Source organism: Dendrobates tinctorius, unplaced genomic scaffold, assembly GCF_039654945.1.
Source record: "Dendrobates tinctorius isolate UK_male_01 unplaced genomic scaffold, ASM3965494v1 ptg000455l, whole genome shotgun sequence".
NCBI classification, from domain to species: domain Eukaryota; kingdom Metazoa; phylum Chordata; class Amphibia; order Anura; family Dendrobatidae; genus Dendrobates; species Dendrobates tinctorius.
This window is the reverse complement of record NW_027362117.1, coordinates 456,807-482,751: the sequence shown is the minus strand read 5'-3', so window position 1 is coordinate 482,751 and position 25,945 is coordinate 456,807. Positions and strand designations below refer to the sequence as shown.

Genomic DNA, 25,945 nt, shown 5'->3' with positions numbered 1-25,945 from the left:
CACCTGCGTGATGGGCGGGGCCTATGGGTAATTGACAGGAGCTGTACCAAATGAGACCTCTGGATGGGGAGGGGGCGGAGCGGAGTATTTCCTGAAGGCGGGAAAGACAGAAGAGACGTCCGGAGCCCCGCGGGAGGAGCGAGAGTGCGGGTAATGTGGGCGAGACCGCGCAGGACTACAAGTCCCAGCAGGGGAGGAGAGCTGCGAGACAGGAGGCTGGGGCGGGGAGTATCGGCATCACAGCTCTGGTCTGTGCGCAGATCTCTGCTTACTGTCAGTGAACGCAGCCGCCATCGGTTTCCTGAGCTGACGCCTCTCACAGCTGAGGGTGCGTTACAGTGTGACAGGATTGTCAGACGGATACGAGTGTAACAAACCCTCAGCTGTGAGACATCACATCGCTCTCCGCTCCCCGTCATGGAGGGTCTTTGCGTCCAGTCCCCCGTCTGTCGCTCTCCGCTCCCCGTCATGGAGGGTCTTTGCGCCCAGTCCCCCGTCTGTCGCTCTCCGCTCCCCGTCATGGAGGGTCTTTGCGCCCAGTCCCCCGTCTGTCGCTCTCCGCTCCCCGTCATGGAGGGTCTTTGCGCCCAGTCCCCCGTCTGTCGCTCTCCGCTCCCCGTCATGGAGGGTCTTTGCGCCCAGTCCCCCGTCTGTCGCTCTCCGCTCCCCGTCATGGAGGGTCTTTGCGCCCAGTCCCCCGTCTGTCGCTCTCCGCTCCCCGTCATGGAGGGTCTTTGCGCCCAGTCCCCCGTCTGTCGCTCTCCGCTCCCCGTCATGGAGGGTCTTTGCGCCCGGTCCCCCGTCTGTCGCTCTCCGCTCCCCGTCATGGAGGGTCTTTGCGCCCGGTCCCCCGTCTGTCGCTCTCCGCTCCCCGTCATGGAGGGTCTTTGCGCCCGGTCCCCCGTCTGTCGCTCTCCGCTCCCCGTCATGGAGGGTCTTTGCGCCCGGTCCCCCGTCTGTCGCTCTCCGCTCCCCGTCATGGAGGGTCTTTGCGCCCGGTCCCCCGTCTGTCGCTCTCCGCTCCTCGTCATGGAGGGTCTTTGCGCCCGGTCCCCCGTCTGTCGCTCTCCGCTCCCCGTCATGGAGGGTCTTTGCGCCCAGTCCCCCGTCTGTCGCTCTCCGCTCCCCGTCATGGAGGGTCTTTGCGTCCAGTCCCCCGTCTGTCGCTCTCCGCTCCCCGTCATGGAGGGTCTTTGTGCCCAGTCCCCCGTCTATTGCTCTCCGCTCCCCGTCATGGAGGGTCTTTGCGCCCAGTCCCCCGTCTGTCGCTCTCCGCTCCCCGTCATGGAGGGTCTTTGCGCCCAGTCCCCCGTCTGTCGCTCTCCGCTCCCCGTCATGGAGGGTCTTTGCGCCCAGTCCCCCGTCTGTCGCTCTCCGCTCCCCGTCATGGAGGGTCTTTGCGCCCAGTCCCCCGTCTGTCGCTCTCCGCTCCCCGTCATGGAGGGTCTTTGCGCCCAGTCCCCCGTCTGTCGCTCTCCGCTCCCCGTCATGGAGGGTCTTTGCGCCCAGTCCCCCGTCTGTCGCTCTCCGCTCCCCGTCATGGAGGGTCTTTGCGCCCAGTCCCCCGTCTGTCGCTCTCCGCTCCCCGTCATGGAGGGTCTTTGCGCCCAGTCCCCCGTCTGTCGCTCTCCGCTCCCCGTCATGGAGGGTCTTTGCGCCCAGTCCCCCGTCTGTCGCTCTCCGCTCCCCGTCATGGAGGGTCTTTGCGCCCAGTCCCCCGTCTGTCGCTCTCCGCTCCCCGTCATGGAGGGTCTTTGCGCCCAGTCCCCCGTCTGTCGCTCTCCGCTCCCCGTCATGGAGGGTCTTTGCGCCCAGTCCCCCGTCTGTCGCTCTCCGCTCCCCGTCATGGAGGGTCTTTGTGCCCAGTCCCCCGTCTGTCGCTCTCCGCTCCCCGTCATGGAGGGTCTTTGTGCCCAGTCCCCCGTCTGTCGCTCTCCGCTCCCCGTCATGGAGGGTCTTTGCGCCCAGTCCCCCGTCTATTGCTCTCCGCTCCCCGTCATGGAGGGTCTTTGCGCCCAGTCCCCCGTCTGTCGCTCCCCACATCACTGGGGGAGGGGCCAGCATTTTTGGCACAATTTCACACAAATAACATAATAAAACAAGAAAATCCTTCAAAATACTTGCTAAAATGTACATAAAAATCCTACCAGTAAAATCATATAAAGACCTTCATAAACATTGTGTGAAATTGTGCCAAAAATGCTGGCCCCTCCCCCAGTGATGACCATTATGACATCATATGTAAACAGAACACACCCATAATTGCTAATGGAAGGGGATATAAATTCCCTGCTCCTATGGCTGGTGTAAAAGCCCTGAGGAAGGGCGCCGAAACCCGTAGGAAGGAATAAAGAAGTACTTTGTTACTACATCTTGCATCCCAGGTGATTTTGTGGATTCAGCAGCGCGGACTGTGGCACATCTTGCTTCCCATATTCTCTGGCAGTTTTTCCACTTTGGAGTGGTCGGTGGAGGTCCTGCAGCAGCTGATACTGTGTTATGTCTTCAAGCCAGTTGTGGGTCACACAACTGGAATAGGTGAGTGGTACTGCATTACACCACTCACATCGTAGTGTCACTAGTGATAGGGCACTTTTGCGCCTCTTGTTCCCCCACCCTTTTTGTATTGATACCCCCAGGACGGGCGGTTATAGCGGTGCTCAGGGGCTGATCCCGCTCTGTACGTCACCCCCAGGACCGGCAGTTATGGCGGTGCTCGGGGGATGATCCCGCTCTGTACGTCACCCCCAGGACGGGCGGTTATGGCGGTGTTGGGGACTGATCCCGGTCTGTACGTCACCCCCAGGACGGGCAGTTATGGCGGTGCTCAGGGGCTGATCCCGCTTTGTGTGTCACCCCTAGGACGGGCGTTATGGCGTTGCACAAGGGCTGATCCCGCTCTGTACGTCACCCCCAGGACGGGCGGTTATGGCGGTGCTCAGGGGCTGATCCCGCTCTGTACGTCACCCCTATGATACGCGGTTACGGCGGTGCATGTGAATTCGTCAAGGTTCAGAGGAGACCAGTAATCTGTGCTGCAGTGTAAAGTACAAGGTATCAGTTGAAGGTTCACATCCCCAAGAGAAATAGCGGCATAGAGATAGAAAATAAGTTTAATAAATATGTAGAAAATATAAATAAAACAAGTCAGTAATTACCGTAAGCGAAGTATTCTGCTGTGCGGATGGGTGATACTTTACATTATACTTCGGTGGGAAAGATGAGAAGAAAAAAGAAAACGAGCAAAAAAAAAAAAAGCAGCAAAAACATAAACGACCCAAAAACTGAGGGAAATAAACACCCGGCAATAAAGAAAAGCGCTGCAGCTGGCGCTCCTGAAATGACCGGAAGTTCACAAATCGCTGACTGGTCCTGAAAGTGTCGTCCTCCTTCAGACATTGTGTGAACGCGACCTTAGTATAAACTAATGGCAGATTGCATTTTTTAAAGACTTTGCACTTTCCCTTAAGTCTGAGCTGCTCCCAAACTGAGAAATCCTGCACCTCGCCCAGCAGGGCCGTCCACAGCGCCGCTGATGGGAAAGTCACCGGCATCACAAATGTGGACAACAAAGCAAAATACGTCGCATTTACTGCACAGTGGAAAAAAAAATGGAGGCATTGTGATTTTTTTTTTTTTTTTTCCACCTTTTTACTGCAGGTTTTTCGGGACTTTTCGGCGTCATAGAAAACTACAACTCGTCCTGCAAAAATCTGCCGCGATACGGCGGCAGGGAGGGAAAATAGAAACATTAGAAGTGGAAAGTGTCCGGAAGGGGTTAAGTGTGTGTGCCGGGTGCCGGCCGGTGCTGCTGCAGGATGTCGTCTGTCCCGGGGCCACGCTGCTGTATGTCCGCACAGAGGACCATGATCACCGCTGTCTGCGCCTGCGTATCTACCCCTGTAATCACAGAGCCTCACTGCAGGGGGCGCCGCACAGGTCTGTGGTTTATATTGTCTCCTCTGTTCTGCAGGATCAATGGCGCAGAGCTCGGACCCCGACCCCCGGCTGCACCGCACCCTGCGCCTGATATCTGGGGCCACCGCTCATCTCACCGCATTTACCTTCACCATCTTCATCGCCTGCGTGTCCCAGCTGGGAGCATGTGAGTATCAGACGGGGAGCGTAATAACGCCAGAGCTTATATCAGTACTGGAGCGTTATAAGAGGGGCTCATATCAGTCACATATGTAATGTCTGGAGGTTATATCAGTACTGGAGCGTTATAAGAGGGGCTGATATCAGTCACATATGGTGTAATGTCTGGAGGTTATATCAGTACTGGAGCGTTATAAGAGGGGCTGATATCAGTCACATATGGTGTAATGTCTGGGGGTTATATCAGTACTGGAGCGTTATAAGAGGGGCTGATATCAGTCACATATGGTGTAATGTCTGGAGGTTATATCAGTACTGGAGCGTTATAAGAGGCTGATATCAGTCACATATGGTGTAATGTCTGGAGGTTATATCAGTTCTGGAGCGTTATAAGAGGGGCTGATATCAGTCACATATGGTGTAATGTCTGGAGGTTATATCAGTACTGGAGCGTTATAAGAGGCTGATATCAGTCACATATGGTGTAATGTCTGGGGGTTATATCCGTACTGGAGCGTTATAAGAGGGGCTGATATCAGTCACATATGGTGTAATGTCTGGGGGTTATATCAGTACTGGAGCGTTATAAGAGGGGCTGATATCAGTCACATATGGTGTAATGTCTGGGGGTTATATCAGTACTGGAGCGTTATAAGAGGGGCTGATATCAGTCACATATGGTGTAATGTCTGGAGGTTATATCAGTACTGGAGCGTTGTAAGAGGGGCTGATATCAGTCACATATGGTGTAATGTCTGGGGGTTATATCAGTACTGGAGCGTTATAAGAGGGGCTGATATCAGTCACATATGGTGTAATGTCTGGAGGTTATATCAGTACTGGAGCGTTATAAGAGGCTGATATCAGTCACATATGGTGTAATGTCTGGAGGTTATATCAGTACTGGAGCGTTGTAAGAGGGGCTGATATCAGTCACATATGGTGTAATGTCTGGGGGTTATATCAGTACTGGAGCGTTGTAAGAGGGGCTGATATCAGTCACATATGGTGTAATGTCTGGGGGTTATATCAGTACTGGAGCGTTATAAGAGGGGCTGATATCACTCACATATGGTGTAATGTCTGGGGGTTATATCAGTACTGGAGCGCTATAAGAGGGGCTGATATCAGTCACATATGGTGTAATGTCTGGAGGTTATATCAGTACTGGAGCGCTATAAGAGGGGCTGATATCAGTCACATATGGTGTAATGTCTGGAGGTTATATCAGTACTGGAGCGTTGTAAGAGGGGCTGATATCAGTCACATATGGTGTAATGTCTGGGGGTTATATCAGTACTGGAGCGTTGTAAGAGGGGCTGATATCAGTCACATATGGTGTAATGTCTGGGGGTTATATCAGTACTGGAGCGTTATAAGAGGGGCTGATATCAGTCACATATGGTGTAATGTCTGGGGGTTATATCAGTACTGGAGCGTTGTAAGAGGGGCTGATATCAGTCACATATGGTGTAATGTCTGGGGGTTATATCAGTACTGGAGCGTTATAAGAGGGGCTGATATCAGTCACATATGGTGTAATGTCTGGGGGTTATATCAGTACTGGAGCGTTGTAAGAGGGGCTGATATCAGTCACATATGGTGTAATGTCTGGGGGTTATATCAGTACTGGAGCGTTATAAGAGGGGCTGATATCACTCACATATGGTGTAATGTCTGGGGGTTATATCAGTACTGGAGCGTTATAAGAGGCTGATATCAGTCACATATGGTGTAATAACATGTAAATCAATCAGCCGCGGAGACACCATCATGTTTCTCAACGCAAGCAATGACTAGCCAGGTCTTTCACCGGGAAGGAACAACCACGGGAAGGGCAGTCTCCAATGAAGGAAACCACCTATGTCAAAACATGGTGTCCATCCACAGACAGCTGTTTCAGGGTATTGCCCCTCATCAGTGTGGAGGAGGAAACTGGCTAGTAGGAGCAATGCCTAGTAAAAGACTATGAAAATGAGGTCACTCAGACTGCCCTTCCCATGGTTGTTCCTTCCCGGTGAAAGACCTGGCTAGTCATTGCTTGCGTTGAGAAACATGTGATGGTGTCTCCGCAGTGTTGGATGTTGATCTCCATGAGGTCACTCATCCTCATTTACATATGGTGTAATGTCTGGAGGTTATATCAGTACTGGAGCGTTATAAGAGGCTGATATCAGTCACATATGGTGTAATGTCTGGAGGTTATATCAGTACTGGAGCGTTATAAGAGGGGCTGATATCAGTCACATATGGTGTAATGTCTGGAGGTTATATCAGTACTGGAGCGTTATAAGAGGCTGATATCAGTCACATATGGTGTAATGTCTGGGGGTTATATCAGTACTGGAGCGTTATAAGAGGGGCTGATATCAGTCACATATGGTGTAATGTCTGGGGGTTAGATCAGTACTGGAGCATTATAAGAGGGGCTGATATCAGTCACATATGGTGTAATGTCTGGGGGTTAGATCAGTACTGGAGCGTTATAAGAGGGGCTGATATCAGTCACATATGGTGTAATGTCTGGGGGTTATATCAGTACTGGAGCGTTATAAGAGGGGCTGATATCAGTCACATATGGTGTCATGTCTGGGGGTTATATCAGTACTGGAGCGTTATAAGAGGGGCTGATATCAGTCACATATGGTGTAATGTCTGGAGGTTATATCAGTACTGGAGCGTTATAAGAGGGGCTGATATCAGTCACATATGGTGTAATGTCTGGGGGTTAGATCAGTACTGGAGCGTTATAAGAGGGGCTGATATCAGTCACATATGATGTAATGTCTGGAGGTTATATCAGTACTGGAGCGTTATAAGAGGGGCTGATATCAGTCACATATGGTGTAATGTCTGGGGGTTATATCAGTACTGGAGCGTTATAAGGGGCTGATATCAGTCACATATGGTGTAATGTCTGGGGGTTAGATCAGTACTGGAGCGTTATAAGAGGGGCTGATATCAGTCACATATGGTGTAATGTCTGGGGGTTATATCAGTACTGGAGCGTTATAAGAGGGGCTGATATCAGTCACATATGGTGTCATGTCTGGGGGTTATATCAGTACTGGAGTGCTATAAGAGGGGCTGATATCAGTCACATATGGTGTCATGTCTGGGGGTTATATCAGTACTGGAGCGCTATAAGAGGGGCTGATATCAGTCACATATGGTGTAATGTCTGGAGGTTATATCAGTACTGGAGCGTTATAAGAGGGGCTGATATCAGTCACATGGTGTAATGTCTGGGGGTTATATCAGTACTGGAGCGTTATAAGAGGGGCTGATATCAGTCACATATGGTGTCATGTCTGGGGGTTATATCAGTACTGGAGCGCTATAAGAGGGGCTGATATCAGTCACATATGGTGTAATGTCTGGGGGTTATATCAGTACTGGAGCGTTATAAGAGGCTGATATCATTCACATATGATGTAATGTCTGGAGGTTATATCAGTACTGGAGCGTTATATGAGGGGCTGATATCAGTCACATATGGTGTAATGTCTGGAGGTTATATCGGTACTGGAGCGTTATAAGAGGGGCTGATATCAGTCACATATGGTGTAATGTCTGGAGGCTATATCGGTACTGGAGCGTTATATGAGAGGCTGATATCAGTCACATATGGTGTAATGTCTGGAGGCTATATCGGTACTGGAGCGTTATAAGAGGGGCTGATATCAGTCACATATGGTGTAATGTCTGGAGGTTATATCAGTACTGGAGCATTATAAGAGGCGCTGATATCAGTCACATATGGTGTAATGTCTGGGGGTTATATCAGTACTGGAGCGTTATAAGAGGGGCTGATATCAGTCACATATGATATAATGTCTGGAGGTTATATCAGTACTGGAGCGTTATAAGAGGCGCTGATATCAGTCACATATGTAATGTCTGGAGGTTATATCAGTACTGGAGCGTTATAAGAGGGGCTGATATCAGTCACATATGATATAATGTCTGGAGGTTATATCAGTGCTGGAGCGTTATAAGAGGGGCTGATATCAGTCACATATGTAATGTCTGGAGGTTATATCAGTACTGGAGCGTTATAAGAGGGGCTGATATCAGTCACATATGATGTAATGTCTGGAGGTTATATCAGTACTGGAGCGTTATAAGAGGGGCTGATATCAGTCACATATGTTGTAATGTCTGGAGGTTATATCAGTACTGGAGCGTTATAAGAGGGGCTGATATCAGTCACATATGTAATGTCTGGAGGTTATATCAGTACTGGAGCGTTATAAGAGGGGCTGATATCAGTCACATATAGAAGGGTGTCAGTGATTATTGGGGCTTGTATACTGTGTTGCTTGTCACATTGGGGAATGGCTGATACCAGGGACAATAGCTCGCCCCTCTCCCTTGTGGTGATGGACGACACGCGGGGGCTGATCGGCCGGTTTTAGCTGTTGTTAACCCTTTGTCTTCCGTTGCAGCGCTTTTCTCCTGGCACCCGTTCTTCATGAGTCTGGCGGTGAGTCCTCCCTGCGCAGATTACTGGTAATGTGAACATGTAGCGGTGGGAGACAGGGGGGAGGTTGGAGGCTTGTAAGATTAGAGAACACGGCAGGTAAAAGCGGTGGGAGCCACGTCTGCAGCAATGGAAGGAAAAAACAGGGAGAGTGGCGCAATAAAACAAGGATTTTTTTTTTTTGCAAGCCATAAAGAAGACAAGTGGGGTTAAAAAACTTCTGCCTTTCTGGTGTCCGGGACGCACTTAATTGTAGAGTCCGATTGTTGTAACCAATTATTCACTCCGAACCTCAAACACCAAGAAGAAGTGATGGAAAGATGGAAATCACTGGACGGAGATGTCACTGACCTGCACGTGATGGAAAGATGGACACAGAATGTACAGCGTCCGCAGTCTGATCCTCGTGCAGAAATGCCAGCACCTCTGCTGTGGATGGATTCTCCGCACTTGTCTCTCGTGGCTGTGGCTTCTCCGCACTTGTCTCTCGTGGCTGTGGCTTCTCCGCACTCGTCTCTCGAGGCTGTGGCTTCTCCGCACTCGTCTCTCGAGGCTGTGGCTTCTCCGCACTCGTCTCTCGAGGCTGCGGCGTCTCTGCTCTCGTCTCTCGAGGCTGCGGCGTCTCTGCACTCGTCTCTCGAGGCTGCGGCGTCTCCGCACTCGTCTCTCGAGGCTGCGGCGTCTCCGCACTCGTCTCTCGAGGCTGCGGCGTCTCCGCACTCGTCTCTCGAGGCTGCGGCGTCTCCGCACTCGTCTCTCGAGGCTGCGGCGTCTCCGCACTCGTCTCTCGAGGCTGCGGCGTCTCCGCACTCGTCTCTCGAGGCTGCGGCATCTCCGCACTCGTCTCTCGAGGCTGTGGATTCTCTGCACTCGTCTCTTGTGGCTGCGGCGTCTTTGCACTCGTCTCTCGTGGCTGCGGCGTCTTTGCACTCGTCTCTCGTGGCTGCGGCATCTTTGCACTCGTCTCTCGTGGCTGCGGCGTCTTTGCACTCGTCTCTCGTGGCTGCGGAGTCTTTGCACTCGTCTCTCGATGCTGCGGCGTCTCTGCACTCGTCTCTCGATGCTGCGGCGTCTCTGCACTCGTCTCTCGATGCTGCGGCGTCTCCGCACTCGTCTATCGTGGCGGCGGCGTCTCCGCACTCGTCTCTTGTGGCGGTGTCTTCACACTTGTCTCCATCGAGCAAGTCATTGGTCTGTGATTACACAGGAGCTGCCGGCAGCAGATCTTGATGATTTGTACAATCAGCAGCAGAACCTTCCTCAGACGACCATTAATGACCTTAGTGACAGCAGCCGAGGCCGGAGGTGCCAGGATTTCTGCACGTGGCCAGAAGTTCCAGGATTTCTGTGTTTACTTAAGAGCTGCACTCACTATTCTGCTGGTTATTATTGGAGACAGTCAGTACTGTTGTGCACATTTCCTTCTTAGCTCATCTCCTGTAACGTATGGAGGCAGTTCACATTATTTTAGCAGAAACTGAACAAATAGGGAACTCTAGATTTCAGCTCTGACGGTACAGAACAGTGAATCTCTATATATAAAATTCAGTGTATCACCAACCAATCACAAAGCATCTCTCATTTCACCAGAGCTGTTCAAAAGAAGCTAAGCTCTGATTGGTTGCTATGACCAACAGTTTTCCTTGCAACCAATCACTAAGCCCCTCTCATTTCACCAGAGTTGGTTAAAAGAAGCTGAGCTGTGATTGGTTGCTATGCGCAAGTTTTCCCACTTGACAACACCTACACTGACATGGTGGGAGAAATCTAGCATCCTCGGGAACATAAGCTCCCAGCCATTGTCTGCCCCCAGAAAGGAGCAGAGAGCACATGACAGAAATGAATCCCCCCCTCCCGTGTGGTATCATTAAGTGACACACGAATATAGGAAAGTGCATATTAAATGTCATGTGGATTTAATATCTTCTCACAGACACTTTTATGCATTATTGATGTGTTACTGTGCTCTGATGCTGTGAGTTTTTTTAAAGTGCTACTTTCCCCATAATTCACCTGAATATACCCATATAACACGTAATGCTTTTCCCATAACAACCCATTAACTATAATACTATACTGCATACAGATGCTGTACATCCATGAGCAACTCAGCCGGGCAAATTACAAGTTGACCTGGGATCTTAGTGAACCATGTTTCTGTGCAATTACACTATTCTACTTTTACTGGCTTTGACGGGATGATGTGGGATATTAGGAGTAGTAGTCCGGTGGCTCTGGCAGACGGGATGATGTAGGATATTAGTGGTAGTAGTCCGGTGGCTCTGGCTGACGGGATGATGTGGGATATTAGGAGTAGTAGTCCGGTGGCTCTGGCTGACGGGATGATGTGGGATATTAGGGGTAGTAGTCCGGCGGCTCTGTCTGACGGGATGATGTGGGATATTAGGGGTAGTAGTCCGGCGGCTCTGTCTGACGGGATGATGTGGGATATTAGGGGTAGTAGTCCGGTGGCTCTGGCTGACGGGATGATGTGGGATATTAGGGGTAGTAGTCCGGTGGCTCTGGCTGACGGGATGATGTGGGATATTAGGAGTAGTAGTCCGGTGGCTCTGGCTGACGGGATGATGTGGGATATTAGGGGTAGTAGTCCGGCGGCTCTGTCTGACGGGATGATGTGGATATTAGGGGGAGTAGTCCGGTGGCTCTGGCTGACGGGATGATGTGGGATATTAGGGGGAGTAGTCCGGTGGCTGTGACGGGATGATGTGGGATATTAGGGGTAGTAGTCCGGTGGCTCTGGCTGACGGGATGATGTGGGATATTAGTGGTAGTAGTCCGGTGGCTGTGACGGGATGATGTGGGATATTAGGGGTAGTAGTCCGGTGGCTCTGGCTGACGGGATGATGTAGGATATTAGGGGTAGTAGTCCGGTGGCTGTGACGGGATGATGTGGGATATTAGGGGTAGTAGTCCGGTGGCTCTGGCTGACGGGATGATGTGGGATATTAGGGGTAGTAGTCCGGTGGCTGTGACGGGATGATGTGGGATATTAGGGGTAGTAGTCCGGTGGCTGTGACGGGATGATGTGGGATATTAGGGGGAGTAGTCCGGTGGCTCTGGCTGACGGGATGATGTAGGATATTAGGGGTAGTAGTCCGGTGGCTGTGACGGGATGATGTGGGATATTAGGGGTAGTAGTCCGGTGGCTCTGGCTGACGGGATGATGTGGGATATTAGGGGTAGTAGTCCGGTGGCTCTGGCTGACGGGATGATGTGGGATATTAGGGGGAGTAGTCCGGCGGCTCTGGCTGACGGGATGATGTGGGATATTAGGGGTAGTAGTCCAGTGGCTCTGGCTGACGGGATGATGGGGGATATTAGGGGTAGTAGTCCAGTGGCTCTGGCTGACGGGATGATGTGGGATATTAGGGGGAGTAGTCCGGCGGTTCTGGCTGACGGGATGATGTGGGATATTAGGGGTAGTAGTCCAGTGGCTCTGGCTGACGGGATGATGGGGGATATTAGGGGTAGTAGTCCAGTGGCTCTGGCTGACGGGATGATGTGGGATATTAGGGGGAGTAGTCCGGCGGTTCTGGCTGACGGGATGATGTGGGATATTAGGGGTAGTAGTCCAGTGGCTCTGGCTGACGGGATGATGTGTGATATTAGGGGTAGTAGTCCGGTGGCTCTGGCTGACGGGATGATGTTGGATATTAGTGGTAGTAGTCCGGTGTCTCTGGCTGACGGGATGATGTGGGATATTAGGGGTAGTAGTCCGGCGGCTCTGGCTGACGGGATGATGTGGGATATTAGCGGTAGTAGTCCGGTGGCTCTGGCTGACGGGATGATGTGGGATATTAGCGGTAGTAGTCCGGTGGCTCTGGCTGACGGGATGATGTGGGATATTAGGGGTAGTAGTCCGGTGGCTCTGGCTGACGGGATGATGTGGGATATTAGGGGTAGTAGTCCGGCGGCTCTGTCTGACGGGATGATGTGGGATATTAGGGGTAGTAGTCCGGCGGCTCTGTCTGACGGGATGATGTGGGATATTAGGGGTAGTAGTCCGGTGGCTCTGGCTGACGGGATGATGTGGGATATTAGGGGTAGTAGTCCGGTGGCTCTGGCTGACGGGATGATGTGGGATATTAGGAGTAGTAGTCCGGTGGCTCTGGCTGACGGGATGATGTGGGATATTAGGGGTAGTAGTCCGGCGGCTCTGTCTGACGGGATGATGTGGATATTAGGGGGAGTAGTCCGGTGGCTCTGGCTGACGGGATGATGTGGGATATTAGGGGGAGTAGTCCGGTGGCTGTGACGGGATGATGTGGGATATTAGGGGTAGTAGTCCGGTGGCTCTGGCTGACGGGATGATGTGGGATATTAGTGGTAGTAGTCCGGTGGCTGTGACGGGATGATGTGGGATATTAGGGGTAGTAGTCCGGTGGCTCTGGCTGACGGGATGATGTAGGATATTAGGGGTAGTAGTCCGGTGGCTGTGACGGGATGATGTGGGATATTAGGGGTAGTAGTCCGGTGGCTCTGGCTGACGGGATGATGTGGGATATTAGGGGTAGTAGTCCGGTGGCTGTGACGGGATGATGTGGGATATTAGGGGTAGTAGTCCGGTGGCTGTGACGGGATGATGTGGGATATTAGGGGGAGTAGTCCGGTGGCTCTGGCTGACGGGATGATGTAGGATATTAGGGGTAGTAGTCCGGTGGCTGTGACGGGATGATGTGGGATATTAGGGGTAGTAGTCCGGTGGCTCTGGCTGACGGGATGATGTGGGATATTAGGGGTAGTAGTCCGGTGGCTCTGGCTGACGGGATGATGTGGGATATTAGGGGGAGTAGTCCGGCGGCTCTGGCTGACGGGATGATGTGGGATATTAGGGGTAGTAGTCCAGTGGCTCTGGCTGACGGGATGATGGGGGATATTAGGGGTAGTAGTCCAGTGGCTCTGGCTGACGGGATGATGTGGGATATTAGGGGGAGTAGTCCGGCGGCTCTGGCTGACGGGATGATGTGTGATTAGTGGTAGTAGTCCGGCGGCTCTGGCTGACGGGATGATGGGGGATATTAGGGGTAGTAGTCCAGTGGCTCTGGCTGACGGGATGATGTGGGATATAATAGTGAATGTGGCGTGGGTGGGGCTCTACACTCAGCTTTGCACACTAACCGTAGTTAGTTACTATGCCCGGGCAGCGCCGGGCTCTTCAGCTAGTGCTCTATAATTGTGATTACACTTCCTCCCGGCGTTTCCATTGTCATCAGCATATTTGGGGTGTGTGATGAGGGATCAGCGGTGACTGATACCGATTGTCTTTGTTTTCTCTTTGCAGTTCTCCTTCTTCATGACAGAAGCCATCTTGGTTTTCTCTCCTGACTCCTCCCTGCTGCGCTCCTTCTCCCATAAGGCGCGGGTGCGGGCGCACTGGGTTCTGCATCTCCTCTCCGTCCTCTGCGCCATCCTGGGCCTGGGCATCATCTACTATAACAAGGTTGTACACGGGAAGCCTCACTTCTCCACGTGGCACGGTCTGCTGGGATTACTCACCGTGCTGTGGGCGCTGGTGCAGAACACCGGCGGGGTAACGCTATTGTACCCCAAACTGGTGCAGCGCTGGACCCTGTCTACCCGCAAGTTGTACCATGCCACCTCTGGCCTGCTGGGATACCTGCTGGGATGCACCAGCCTGTTCCTTGGCATGTGTTCCCTGTGGTTCAGCGCCCATGTCACTGGCGTCTCGTGGTACTTCTGCGCTCTCTGCCCGCTGCTCACTGGCCTGGTGGTGATGAACCAAGTCAGTAACGCTTATCTGTACCGGAAGAGGAGCCAGTCCTGAAGTGCAGGACCCCCGAGTGCCGCCCATTCAGGCCCCTACGGAGCAGGAGACGCTGCATGACTTTTACATTTTAATGACCAAAAAAAAAATTGACAAAATCCATAACAGGCGCCCCCCACCCCGGAGCTCTCGGTGCTGACACTTTACGTAAAGATGTCAAATAAAAGGATTTCAGGTCTTTGTTTTCTTAACACTTTAAAGCTGTTTTTTTTTTTTTTTTCATTTCATTTCCTCACACTCCATTCTTAGCCGGAGCAGCAATCACCATCCTGCTCCTGGCTGTCTTTTTTTTTTTTTTTTTACATCCCATAAACCAACACAGCAGCACTGATCCAGCAGGGGGTGATCTGGAAACCAGCAGTACCGAGCGTGCAGCTGTGACTGGCACAGAAGCCCTGAAGGTATAACTCCCAACATCCTCATTCTCCAATGGTCGTGTGGAGTAGTAAAATGGACGGGTGTCGCTCTGCGTCAAGAGAAGACGTGGACAGAAAGTGCAAAGTTGACACCAACTAGTGCAGGCGATGCCCAGAAAAGTGTGGAAACAACACTTTGCTGTAAGAGCTGCGAGCCTGATCCTACAGCAGCACCCGACTGATGACAAACTCACAATGAGCCCAGAACCGCGGCGAGGAACCCAGACACCGAGCCACGATGGAAAAAACGTGATCAAAAGTACAAGAGCCCAAGAGTGGCCAATGTTCCTGCAGGTTTGGTGTCATTCACAGCACCAGCAGAATAGTGAGTGCAGCTCTGGGGTATACAAGATGTAATTCAGGATCAGTAATGTAATGTATGTACACAGTGACTGCACCAGCAGAATAGTGAGTGCAGCTCTGGAGTATAATACAGGATGTAACTCAGGATCAGTAATGTAATGTATGTACACAGTGACTTCACCAGCAGAATAGTGAGTGCAGCTCTGAGGTATACAAGGTGTAATTCAGGATCAGTAATGTAATGTATGTACACAGTGACTGCACCAGCAGAATAGTGAATGCAGCTCTGGAGTATAATACAGGAGGTAACTCCGGATCAGTAATGTAATGTATGTACACAGTGACTTCACCAGCAGAATAGTGAGTGCAGCTCTGAGGTATACAAGGTGTAATTCAGGATCAGTAATGTAATGTATGTACACAGTGACTGCACCAGCAGAATAGTGAGTGCAGCTCTGGGGTATAATACAGGATGTAACTCAGGATCAGTAATGTAATGTGTATGTACACAGTGACTGCACCAGCAGAATAGTGAGTGCAGCTCTGGAGTATAATACAGGAGGTAACTCCGGATCAGTAATGTAATGTCTGTATACAGTGACTGCACCAGCAGAATAGTGAGTGCAGCTCTGGAGTATAATACAGGAGGTAACTCCGGATCAGTAATGTAATGTATGTACACAGTGACTGCACCAGCAGAATAGTGAGTGCAGCTCTGGAGTATAATACAGGAGGTAACTCAGGATCAGTAATGTATGTACACAGTGACTGCACCAGCAGAGTAGTGAGTGCAGCTCTGGGGTATAATACAGGATGTAACTCATGGTAACAGTTATTAAGGTTGAAGGGAGACTTTAAGTCCATCTAGTTCACCCCATATCCTATCCTAACTTGCCCTAACATGTTGATCCAGAGGAAGGCAAAAAACCCATGTGGCAAACAGTAAGCTTCACATTGAGGAAAAAAATTCCTTCCCGACTCCACATACGGCAATCAGACTAGCTCCCTGGATCAACGCAATATTAAGGAAACTAGTGTATATACCCTGTAATATTATACTTTTCAAGAAAGGCATCGAGTCCCTTCTTAAATGTTAGTAGGGAATCACTCATTACAGCATTATATGGCAGAGAGTTCCATAGTCTCACTGCTCTTACAGTAAAGAATCCGCGTCTGTGAGTATGCTTAAACCTTCTTTCCTCCAGACGTAGAGGATGCCCCCTTGTCCCCGTCACAGGTCTGAGTAAAAAGATCATTAGAAAGGTCTTTGTACTGTCCCCGCATATATTTATACATTGTAATAAGATCACCCGCATGCACGGTAGAAAATGGCGGAGACGACGCACAAAAAAAGTTACATGTGACGTTTTTGTGTGCGTCGCGGCCGCCAAAACACGACGCATCCGTCACACGACGGATGCGATGTGTGGCAATGCGTCGCTAATGTAAGTCAATGGAGAAAAAATGCATCCTGCAGGCAACTTTGCAGGATGTTTTTTTTCCCCAAAACGACGCATTGCAACGTGCGTTGCACGACGCTAATGTGAAAGTAGCCTAATATAGAGGTAAAATTATGTTCTCCTTATGAGCATCTATGCCTCTTTTAATGCATCCCATTATTTTATTGGCCTTTGCAGCAGCTGCCTGACACTGGCCACTAAATGTGAGTTTGTCGTCCACCCATACACCCAGGTCTTTTTCAGTGACAGTTTTGCCCAGTGTTTTACAATTAAGCACATAATTATACATCTTGTTCGTTCTACCCAAGTGCATGACCTTACATTTATCCCCATTAAAGCTCATTTGCCATTTATCAGCCCAAGCTTCTAGTTTACATAAATCCTCCTGTAATATAAAATTGTCCTCCTCTGTATTGATTACCCTGCAGAGTTTAGTGTCATCTGCAAATATTGAAATTCTACTCTCTATGCCCCCTACAAGGTCATTAATAAATATGTTAAAAAGAAGCAGGCCCAATACTGACCCCTGTGGTACTCAATACTGACCCCTGTGGTACCCAATACTGACCACTGCGGTACCCAATACTGACCCCTGTGGTTCCCAATACTGACCCCTGTCGTACCCCACTGCTAACCGTGACCCAGTCCGAGTGTGCTCCATTATTAACCACCCTTTGTTTCCTGTCGCTGAGCCAGCTCTTAACCCATCTACACATATTTTCCCTTATCCCCATTGTTCTCATTTTATGTATCAACCTTTTGTGTGGCACCGTATCAAAAGCTTTTGAAAAGTCCATGTACACCATGTCCACTGCATTCCCTTGGTCCAGTCCGGAACATACCTCTTCATAGAAGCTTATCAGATTAGTCTGACAGGAACGGTCCCTCGTAAACCCATGTTGATATTGGGTCATGAGGTTATTCTTCTCCAGATACTCCAGTATAGTATCTCTTAGAAAACCCTCCAGGATTCTACCCACAGTTGAGGTTAAACTTACTGGCCTATAATTTCCAAGTTCAGTTTTTGTCCCCATTTTGAATATTGGACCCACATTTGCTATACGCCAGTCCTGTGGTACAGACCCTGCTATTATGGAATCTTTAAAGATTAAGAATAATGGTCTATCTATGACTGTGCTTAATTCCTGCAGTACTCAGGGGTGTATCCCATCCGGGCTCGGGGATTTGTCAATCTTAGTGATTTTTAGACGCCGCCGTACTTCCTGCTGGGTTAAGCAGGTGACATTTAACGGAGAATTTTTATCCCTGATCATGTTATCCGTCATGGGATTTTCTTGTGTAAATACTGTTGAAAAAAGTCATTTAGCATATTGGCTTTTTCCTCATCCACCATTTCACCCAGACTATTTTTAAGGGGACCAACACTATCATTTTTTAGTTTCTTACTATTTATGTAGTATAGAATATTTTGGGATTATTTTTACTTTCTCTGGCAATGAGTCTCTCTGTCTCAATCTTTGCTGTCTTGATTTGCTTTTTACAGAATTTATGTAATCTTCTGTATTTAGTTAATGCCTCATCACTACCTACTTGCTGTAATTCTCTGCTTTCTTTTTGTCCCTTATTGCGCCCCTTACAGCTCTATTTAGCCTTAGTGGTCTCCTCCTATTTCTTGCATGTTTATTCCCATACGGTATATATCGTGCACAGCTCCTATTCAGGAGGATAATTAACGTCTCCCATTGTCTTTGTGTATTTTTATGTCTCAGGATATCGTCCCAGTTATTGCATCAAGATCATCTCTCATCCGTTGGAAATTTGCCTTCCTGAAGTTTCGTGTCCTTGTAACCCCTCTACTACACATCTTATTACAGGACACATGAAAACTTATTAATTTGTGATCACTATCCCCCCAGTGACCCCCAACCCTTACATCTGATCTGCGGTCTGGCCTGTGGGGTAATATTAGATCTAGCAGTGCTCCCCCTCTTGTTGGTCCTGAACCAGTGGTGAAAGGTGATTGTCTCTCATAGTTGTCAGACACCTATCACCTTTGCTGGAGCTGCAGGTTTCGGTTCCCCAATGTATTTCGGGGTAGGTGAAGTCCCCCATAATAATGACTCCTCCTTGAGTCGCAGCTTCATCTATTTGCTTTATGAGGATATTCTCTGTTGCTTCCATTATTTTTGGAGATTTATAACAAACCCCTATCAGTAATTTATTATTTTTCCCCCCTCCCCTTATCTCCCCCCACAGGGACTCTACATTCTCATTAGATTCATATATATTATCACGCAGGATGGGTTGTAAGGATGATTTTACATATAAACACTCGCCTCCCCCTCGCTTATTTGTACGGTCATTCCAGAACAGACTATAGCCCTGTAAATTATCCGCCCGGTCACGGCTCTCGTCCGGCCATGTCTCAGATATCCCCACCATGGCAGAATTATGTTCCAACAACATTAACTCCAATTCCTCCATCTTGTTGGCGAGGCTTCTGGCATTAGTATACATGCACTTTATGTGTCTCTCTGTACCTCTATTCTTTCTTAAATTATTAAATGTTCTAACCCCACCCCCCATGCCACCCCCACCCCCAATCTCATAATTTGCACCCAGGTCTCTGTCTGCACTGTCTTCCTTCCTATAAAATGAATACCCTCCCCCCCCCCCCGTCCCTAGGTTAAACACTCCTCCAGCCTTCTAGCCATTTTCTCCCCCAGCACAGCTGCTCCCTCCCCATTGAGGTGCAGCCCGTCCCTAGCGTAGAACCTGTAGCCAACTGAGAAGTCGGCCCAGTTCTGCAGGAACCCAAACCCCTCCTTCCTACACCAATTCCTGAGCCACTTATTAACCTCCCTAATCTCCCGTTGCCTTTCTGGCGTGGCACGTGGTACAGGAAGTATTTCCGAAAATACCACCTTGGAGGTCCTTGCTTTAACCCCTTCATGACCCAGCCTATTTTGACCTTAATGACCTGGCCATTTTTTGCATTTCTGACCAGTGTCCCTATATGAGGTAATAACTCAGGAACGCATCCTAGCGATTCTGAGATTGTTTTTTCGTGACATATTGGGCTTCATGTTAGTGGTAAATTTAGGTCGAAAAGTTTTGCGTTTATTTGTGAAAAAAATGGAAATTTGGCGAAAATTTTGAAAATTTTGCAATTTTCAAATTTTTATTCTGTTAAACCAGAGAGTTATGTGACACAAACTAGTTAATAAATAACATTTCCCACATGTCTACTTTACATCAGCGCAATTTTGGAAACATTTTTTTTTGTTAGGAAGTTATAAGGGTTAAAAGTTGACCAGCGATTTCTCATTTTTACAACAAAATTTACAAAACCATTTTTTTTAGAGACCACCTCACATTTGAAGTCACTTTGAGGGGTCTATATGGCAGAAAATACCCAAAAGTGACACCATTCTAAAAACTGCACCCCTCAAGCTACTCAAAACTACATTTAAGAAGATTATTAACCCTTCAGGTGCTTCACAGGAACTAAAGCAACGTGGAAGGAAAAAATGGACATTTTAATTTTTCCAACAAAATTTTTTTTTTAGCATCAATGTTTTCATTTTCACCTGGGCAACAGGATAAAATTGATCCTAAAATTTGTTGAGCAATTTCTCCTGAGTACACCGATACCTCATATGTAGTCATAAACCACTGTTTGGGCGCACGGCAGGGCCCTGAAGGGAAGGAGCGCCATTTGACTTTTGGAATGGAAAGTTAGCTCCAATCATTAGCGGACACCAGGTCGCTTATGGAAACTATGTAGTGTACGTCAGGTTGGTGTGTGTGTGTGTTATAGTATACACCACACACACACCAACCTGACGTACACTACGCCACACACACACACACCAACCTGAAGTACACTTCGCCACACACACACACACCAACCTGACGTACACTTCGCCACACATACCAACCTGACACTACATCAGGTTGGTGTGTGTGGCGTAGTGTACGTCAGTTTGGTGTGTGTGTGGCGTAGTCTACGTCAGGTTGGTGTGTGTGGTATAGTATACACCACACACACACCAACCTGACGTACACTATGCCACACACCAACCTGACGTACACTACACCACACACACACCAACCTGACGTACACTACACCACACCACACACCAACCTGACGTACACTACGCCACACACACCAACCTGATGTATCAGGTTGGTATGTGTGGCGTAGTGTACGTCAGGTTGGTGTGTGGTGTAGTACACGGCACACACACACCAACCTGACGTACACTACGCCACACACACCAACCTGACGTACACTACGCCACACATACCAACCTGATACTACATCAGGTTGGTGTGTGTAGCGTAGTGTACGTCAGGTTGGTGTGTGTAATGTAGTGTACGTCAGGTTGGTGTGTGTGGTATAGTATACACTACACCATACACCAACCTGACGTACACTACGCCACACACACACACCAACCTGACGTACACTACACCACACATCCCATCCTGACACTACATCAGGTTGGTGTGTGTGGCGTAGTGTACGTCAGGTTGGTGTGTGTGTGTGTGGCGTAGTGTACGTCAGGTTGGTGTGTGGTGTAGTGTATGTCAGGTTGGTGTGTGGCGTAGTGTACGTCAGGTTGGTGTGTGTGGTGTAGTGTACGTCAGGTTGGTGTGTGGTGTAGTATACGTCAGGTTGGTGTGTGGTGTAGTATACGTCAGGTTGGTGTGTGTGGTGTTGTGTATGTCAGGTTGGCGTGGGTGAGTTCTGTAGTGGAGTGTCAGGATGTGTTTAGTCCATGGACGTGTGATGAATTCTGAAGCATTCATTCAAACACAGTCCGGGTTTGTCGGGACACGTTTCACATTGGAAACGAGTTTCCCTTCTTGTCCCCCTTTTATAGCACACCCGGCACCTTTTTTTTCTCTCCTCACGGGGAAAATGTTGCCCTGGTACCATACGGGAAACTTGAGTTCCAGGGGTGCTGGGGCGTGCTCCGTCCTCCTCTCCAAAAATCATGGCCTTTATCACAGCCTCCTGGAAATCAAGGAAGGAGTGGTTCTGGCCTGCACATCGTGATAGCACGCATGCGTTATACAGTGCCATTTGTACGAGGTACACAGCCAGTTTTTTGTACCACACCTTCGCTTTCCGCATGGCACTATAGGGCTGGAGGACTTGATCAGAAAGATCAACTCCCCCCATGTGATGGTTGTACGCCAGGACACAGTCCGGTTTGTGGACCGGTGCTGGGGTACCTCGAATGGTGGTGCCGGGACCATGGATTGTGGTCAAGACAAAGACATCTCTTTTGTCTTTGAACTTGACCACAAGCATGTTGCCACTACATTGGGCTCGAGTCTCACCCTTTCGGAGAGGCTGCTCAATTAGCGGCAAAGGGAGACACCTCTGGTTTCTGCGCACGGTACCGCAAGCGACGGTAGCTCTGGCAGAGAGGGATTGAAATAGTGTGATGCTTGTATAAAAGTTATCAACGTACAGATGGATACCTTTATCAAGCAGAGGGTGGACCAAATCCCACACTGTTTTCCCACTCACCCCCAGAGCAGGTGGACATTCTGGGGGCTGGATCCTGGTGTCCTTCCCTTGGTAAACTCTAAAGCTGAGCGTGTACCCTGAGGTACTCTCACACAGCTTGTAGAGTTTCATCCCGTACCTCGCCCTTTTGCTGGGCAGGTACTAACGGAACTGAAGCCTCCCTTTGAAGTGGATGAGGGATTCATCCACACAAATTTCCCTTTCGGGAATGTACACTTCAGCAAACTTATTGTTGAAGTGTTCGACGACTGGCCGAATTTTGAACAGTCTATCAAAATTCGGGTCATCGCGGGGAAGGATTTCAGTGTTGTCCCTGAAATGAAGAAATTTATGAATCGCCTCAAACCGTTTCCGAGTCATCACCATGCCAAATACTGGAGTTTGATATAAAATATCAGTACTCCAGTATTGGCGAATTTCTGGTTTCTTAACAATCCCCATGTGAAGGACCAGTCCCCAATATTTAATCATTTCTACAGAGTCCACAGGACTCCAAGTAGAGAATGAAGAAATTGGGTGTTCCGCCAAAAATTGTTGGGCATACAAGTTTGTTTGCTCCACCATGAGACTGACGATTGACTCCGAGAAAAAGACTTTGAAAAAGTCTATTTCCCTGAAGTTGGCAGTCTCAAACTGGATTCCTGATTGGGGAACAAAATCAGGAATCCGTGGAGCAAAATTTTCAGGGACGGGGGTCCAGGAGGGAGACCTAGTGCTAGGTTGGGCGTCACTAGCACTAGGTTGGGGGAAACTCACACTTGGCTGTGAGACTTCCTCCAAGATACCCGACTCTTCCTCTAAGGCCTCCGACTCTTCCTCCCTGGGCTCCGGACGATTTCTCGTCCTGCGACATCTCGGTGGTGGCAAGTCTGTGTCGCTGGAAGAGGAAGCGTGGGAGGAATAGAGAAAGGTGGGGTCATCTCTCTCACTATCAGTATCAGAGGCAATAATTTCATAGGCCTCCTCAACTGAGTAGACCCTTTGGGACTGGGATGACTGGGACATTGTGCGTGTGCGTATGTAAAAATCCTTTATTATAGTGTGCGAGTGTATGTGCGAGTGTTTGGTGAAACTTTTTACTGGAGGAACGGACTGTCAGGAAGGGACAGTCAGGCGCGTGGGGGGCAGGAGGGGACTGTCAGGCGCGCGGGGGGCAGGAGGGGACTGAGATGGAAATGGAGATGGAACCAGCGGCAGCAGCAGGGGGGTGATCAGGGGTGATCACTGGGGCTGGGGGATGGTCACCAGGGGCAGAAAGGGGCTGTCAGGCGCAGGAGGGCGCTGAGAATTAGGTGGAGACGGAACCAGCGGCGGCAGCAACAGTGGGGGTGATCAGGGGTGCATGGGGATGATCAGAGGTGCAGGGGGTGATCAGGGGTGCATGGGGATGATCAGGGGTGCTGGGGGATCACCAGGGGCAGAGGGGGGCTGTCAGGCACCGGGGAGCAGGAGGTGGCTGAGGAGATAAGGAAATAAAAAAACCTGCAGCAGGGGTTGATCAGGGGGGCAGGGGTTAATGATGGTGATCACTGGGGCACAGGAGGGGGCTCTCAGGCACAGGAGGCAGTAGGCGGCTGAGGAGCTCGCAGACGTGGAAACAGCAGGTGGATAATCGGGGGTGCTGGGGGAGATCGGGGGTGCTGGGGGAGATCGGGGGTGCTGGGGGATGATCAGGGGTGCTGGGGGATCACCAGGGGCAGAGGGGGGCTTGTCAGGCACCGGCGGGGGCAGGAGGTGGCTGAGGAGATAAAGAAATAGAAGAACCTGCAGCAGCAGTGGTTAATGAGGGGGGCATGGGTTAATGAGGGTGATTACTGGGGCTCTCAGGCACAGGAGGCAGTAGGTGGCTGAGGAGCTCGCAGAAGAGGTAACAGCAGGTGGATGATCGGGAGTGCTGGGGAGATCGGGGGTGCTGGGGGAGGATCAGGGGGCAGGGGTGAGTGAGCAGAGGTGGGAGGGGCTGGAATTAGGCGGCGGCGGAGAGCGTTTTACTACTGGAAGGCAGTGGTGGCAGCGGCGGCGATCACAGGTCACGGCGGCAGTCTGGCACCTCGTTCCTCAGCTTCCACGGACAGGATGAAGTTGAGGAACGAGGCAGCCATGATTTTACCCCGCCCCTCCACATCTGATTGGAGGGCTAGTGTCACAAGGACGCTAGCTCCAATCAGATGCGAGGGGGGTGACAAAAAGGTCACTGGGAGTGATCGTATCCCCGAGAGGGCGAAGTCACCCCCCCTGGGGTCAAGTCTAGATCCCCTTGTATCGGCGGGTCGGGTGAACTTTCATTGAACCCGCTCACCCGACCCGCAGGAGGGAGATCTTTTCATGACGCCACATAGGCGTCATGGGTCGTTTTGCCACGACTTTTCATGACGCCTACGTGGCGTCAAAGGTCGTGAAGGGGTTAAGCTTGCAGCCTAATTCCCTGAAATCATCTTTAAGGACCTTCCACCTACCTCTAACTTTGTCATTTGTGCCAATGTGCACCATGACCGCTGGATCCTCTCCAGCCCCTCCCAGTAATCTGTCAGCCTGATCAGCGATGTGTCGGACTCGAGCGCCATGTAGGCAGCACACCGTCCGACGATCCCTGTCTTTGTGACAGATTGCCCTATCTGTTCCCCTAATAATTGAGTCTCCCACTACCAGCACCTGTCTGGCCTGCCCTGCTCTCCTATTTCCCCCCTTACTGGAGCAGACACTCCTCCGGCTTTCAGAGGACATGCCTTGCTGCAGCGGTGCTACTCCTGCACTAACACTCCCCTCATCTGCCAACTTATTGGGGTGTGCCAGATCAGGACTAGCCTCCCTGGCGCTCTTCCCTCTACCCCGCCTTCTAACTGTCACCCAGCTAGCTGCTTCATTGTCCTGCAGCTCCAACCTAGCATCCCCCCCCCATCTATCCCAGTGAGCGTCTGCTCAGTGAGCAGAAGACTCCTTTCCATATTGTCTATGCATCTCAGTGTTGCCAGCTGCACATTTAGAATCATAGAATCGTAGAGTTGGAAGGGACCTCCTGGGCCATCTGGTCCAACCCCCTGCTCAAAGCAGGATTCGCTAAATCATCCCAGTTAGATGTCTGTCCAGCCTCTGTTTGAAGACTTCCATTAGATCCAGTATCTGGGCTTCCAAATGCACAACGTGCTCACATCTCGCACAGCAGTATGCACCCTCCACCGGCTGTTCAAGGATTTCATACATGCAGCAAGTCGTGCACTGGATGGCACTGGCAACAGTGGAGCACATCCTAATGGGGATTGCACCAGACAATAAGATAAGCAAAAATAAATAAAAAGTATTAATAAAATATAACAGCAATTCAGTAGTACCTCCCTTGGAAACTCCCTGAATCCAAAGTCACTGAATCTCAAGTCACACACCACAGTTCGCACTTATGCTCAGGTCACACTCGCTCAGGCAGAAGATTTAAAAGATTTTTTTTTTTCCCTTTTACCAGTAAACCACCCTGCTGCTCAATGCACTTCCAAAAGGATCAGGATTAGTAATGTATGTATGTATACAGTGACTGCACCAGCAGAATAGGGAGTGCAGCTCTGGAGTATAATACAGTATGTAACTCAAGATCAGTAATGTAATGTATGTACACAGTGACTGCACCAGCAGAAGAGTGAGTGCAGCTCTGGAGTATAATACAGGAGGTAACTCAGGATCAGTAATGTAATGTATGTACACAGTGACTGCACCAGCAGAATAGTGAGTGCAGCTCTGGGGTATAATACAGTATGTAACTCAGGATCAGTAATGTATGTACACAGTGACTGCACCAGCAGAATAGTGAGTGCAGCTCTGGAGTACAATACCTGATAAGTAATGTTGCTGGCTTGTCTGGTTGTTGAGTTTTTCCGCTACGTT

The 25,945-nt window shown here is 50.0% G+C and overlaps 1 protein-coding gene across 5 annotated transcripts; it reads left to right on the top strand.

Moving 5' to 3' along the window:
- The first annotated feature begins 26 nt into the window (after positions 1-26).
- Positions 27-14,587, top strand: CYB561D2 (cytochrome b561 family member D2). 5 transcript variants are annotated; one of them, XM_073564459.1, is made up of 4 exons: positions 27-150; positions 3,974-4,105; positions 8,547-8,584; positions 13,884-14,587. In XM_073564459.1, exons 2-4 carry the CDS (start codon positions 3,979-3,981, stop codon positions 14,385-14,387), a joined length of 669 nt encoding a protein of 222 aa, XP_073420560.1. In that variant the 5' UTR covers positions 27-150; positions 3,974-3,978; the 3' UTR covers positions 14,388-14,587. The 5 variants fall into 5 exon arrangements, with proteins under 5 accessions (XP_073420560.1, XP_073420561.1, XP_073420564.1 ...); XM_073564460.1 differs by lacking the exon at positions 27-150 and adding an exon at positions 2,411-2,538; XM_073564463.1 differs by lacking the exon at positions 27-150 and adding an exon at positions 2,568-3,054.
- Positions 14,588-25,945: the final 11,358 nt, after the last annotated feature.

Coding starts and splice junctions, on each gene's coding strand:
- CYB561D2 (XM_073564459.1), top strand. CDS start 3,979: ATGGCGCAGAGCTCGGACCCCGACCCCCGGCTGCACCGCACCCTGCGC. Junction 4,106..8,546: donor CGTGTCCCAGCTGGGAGCAT/GTGAGTATCAGA, acceptor CTTCCGTTGCAG/CGCTTTTCTCCTGGCACCCG. Junction 8,585..13,883: donor CGTTCTTCATGAGTCTGGCG/GTGAGTCCTCCC, acceptor TTCTCTTTGCAG/TTCTCCTTCTTCATGACAGA.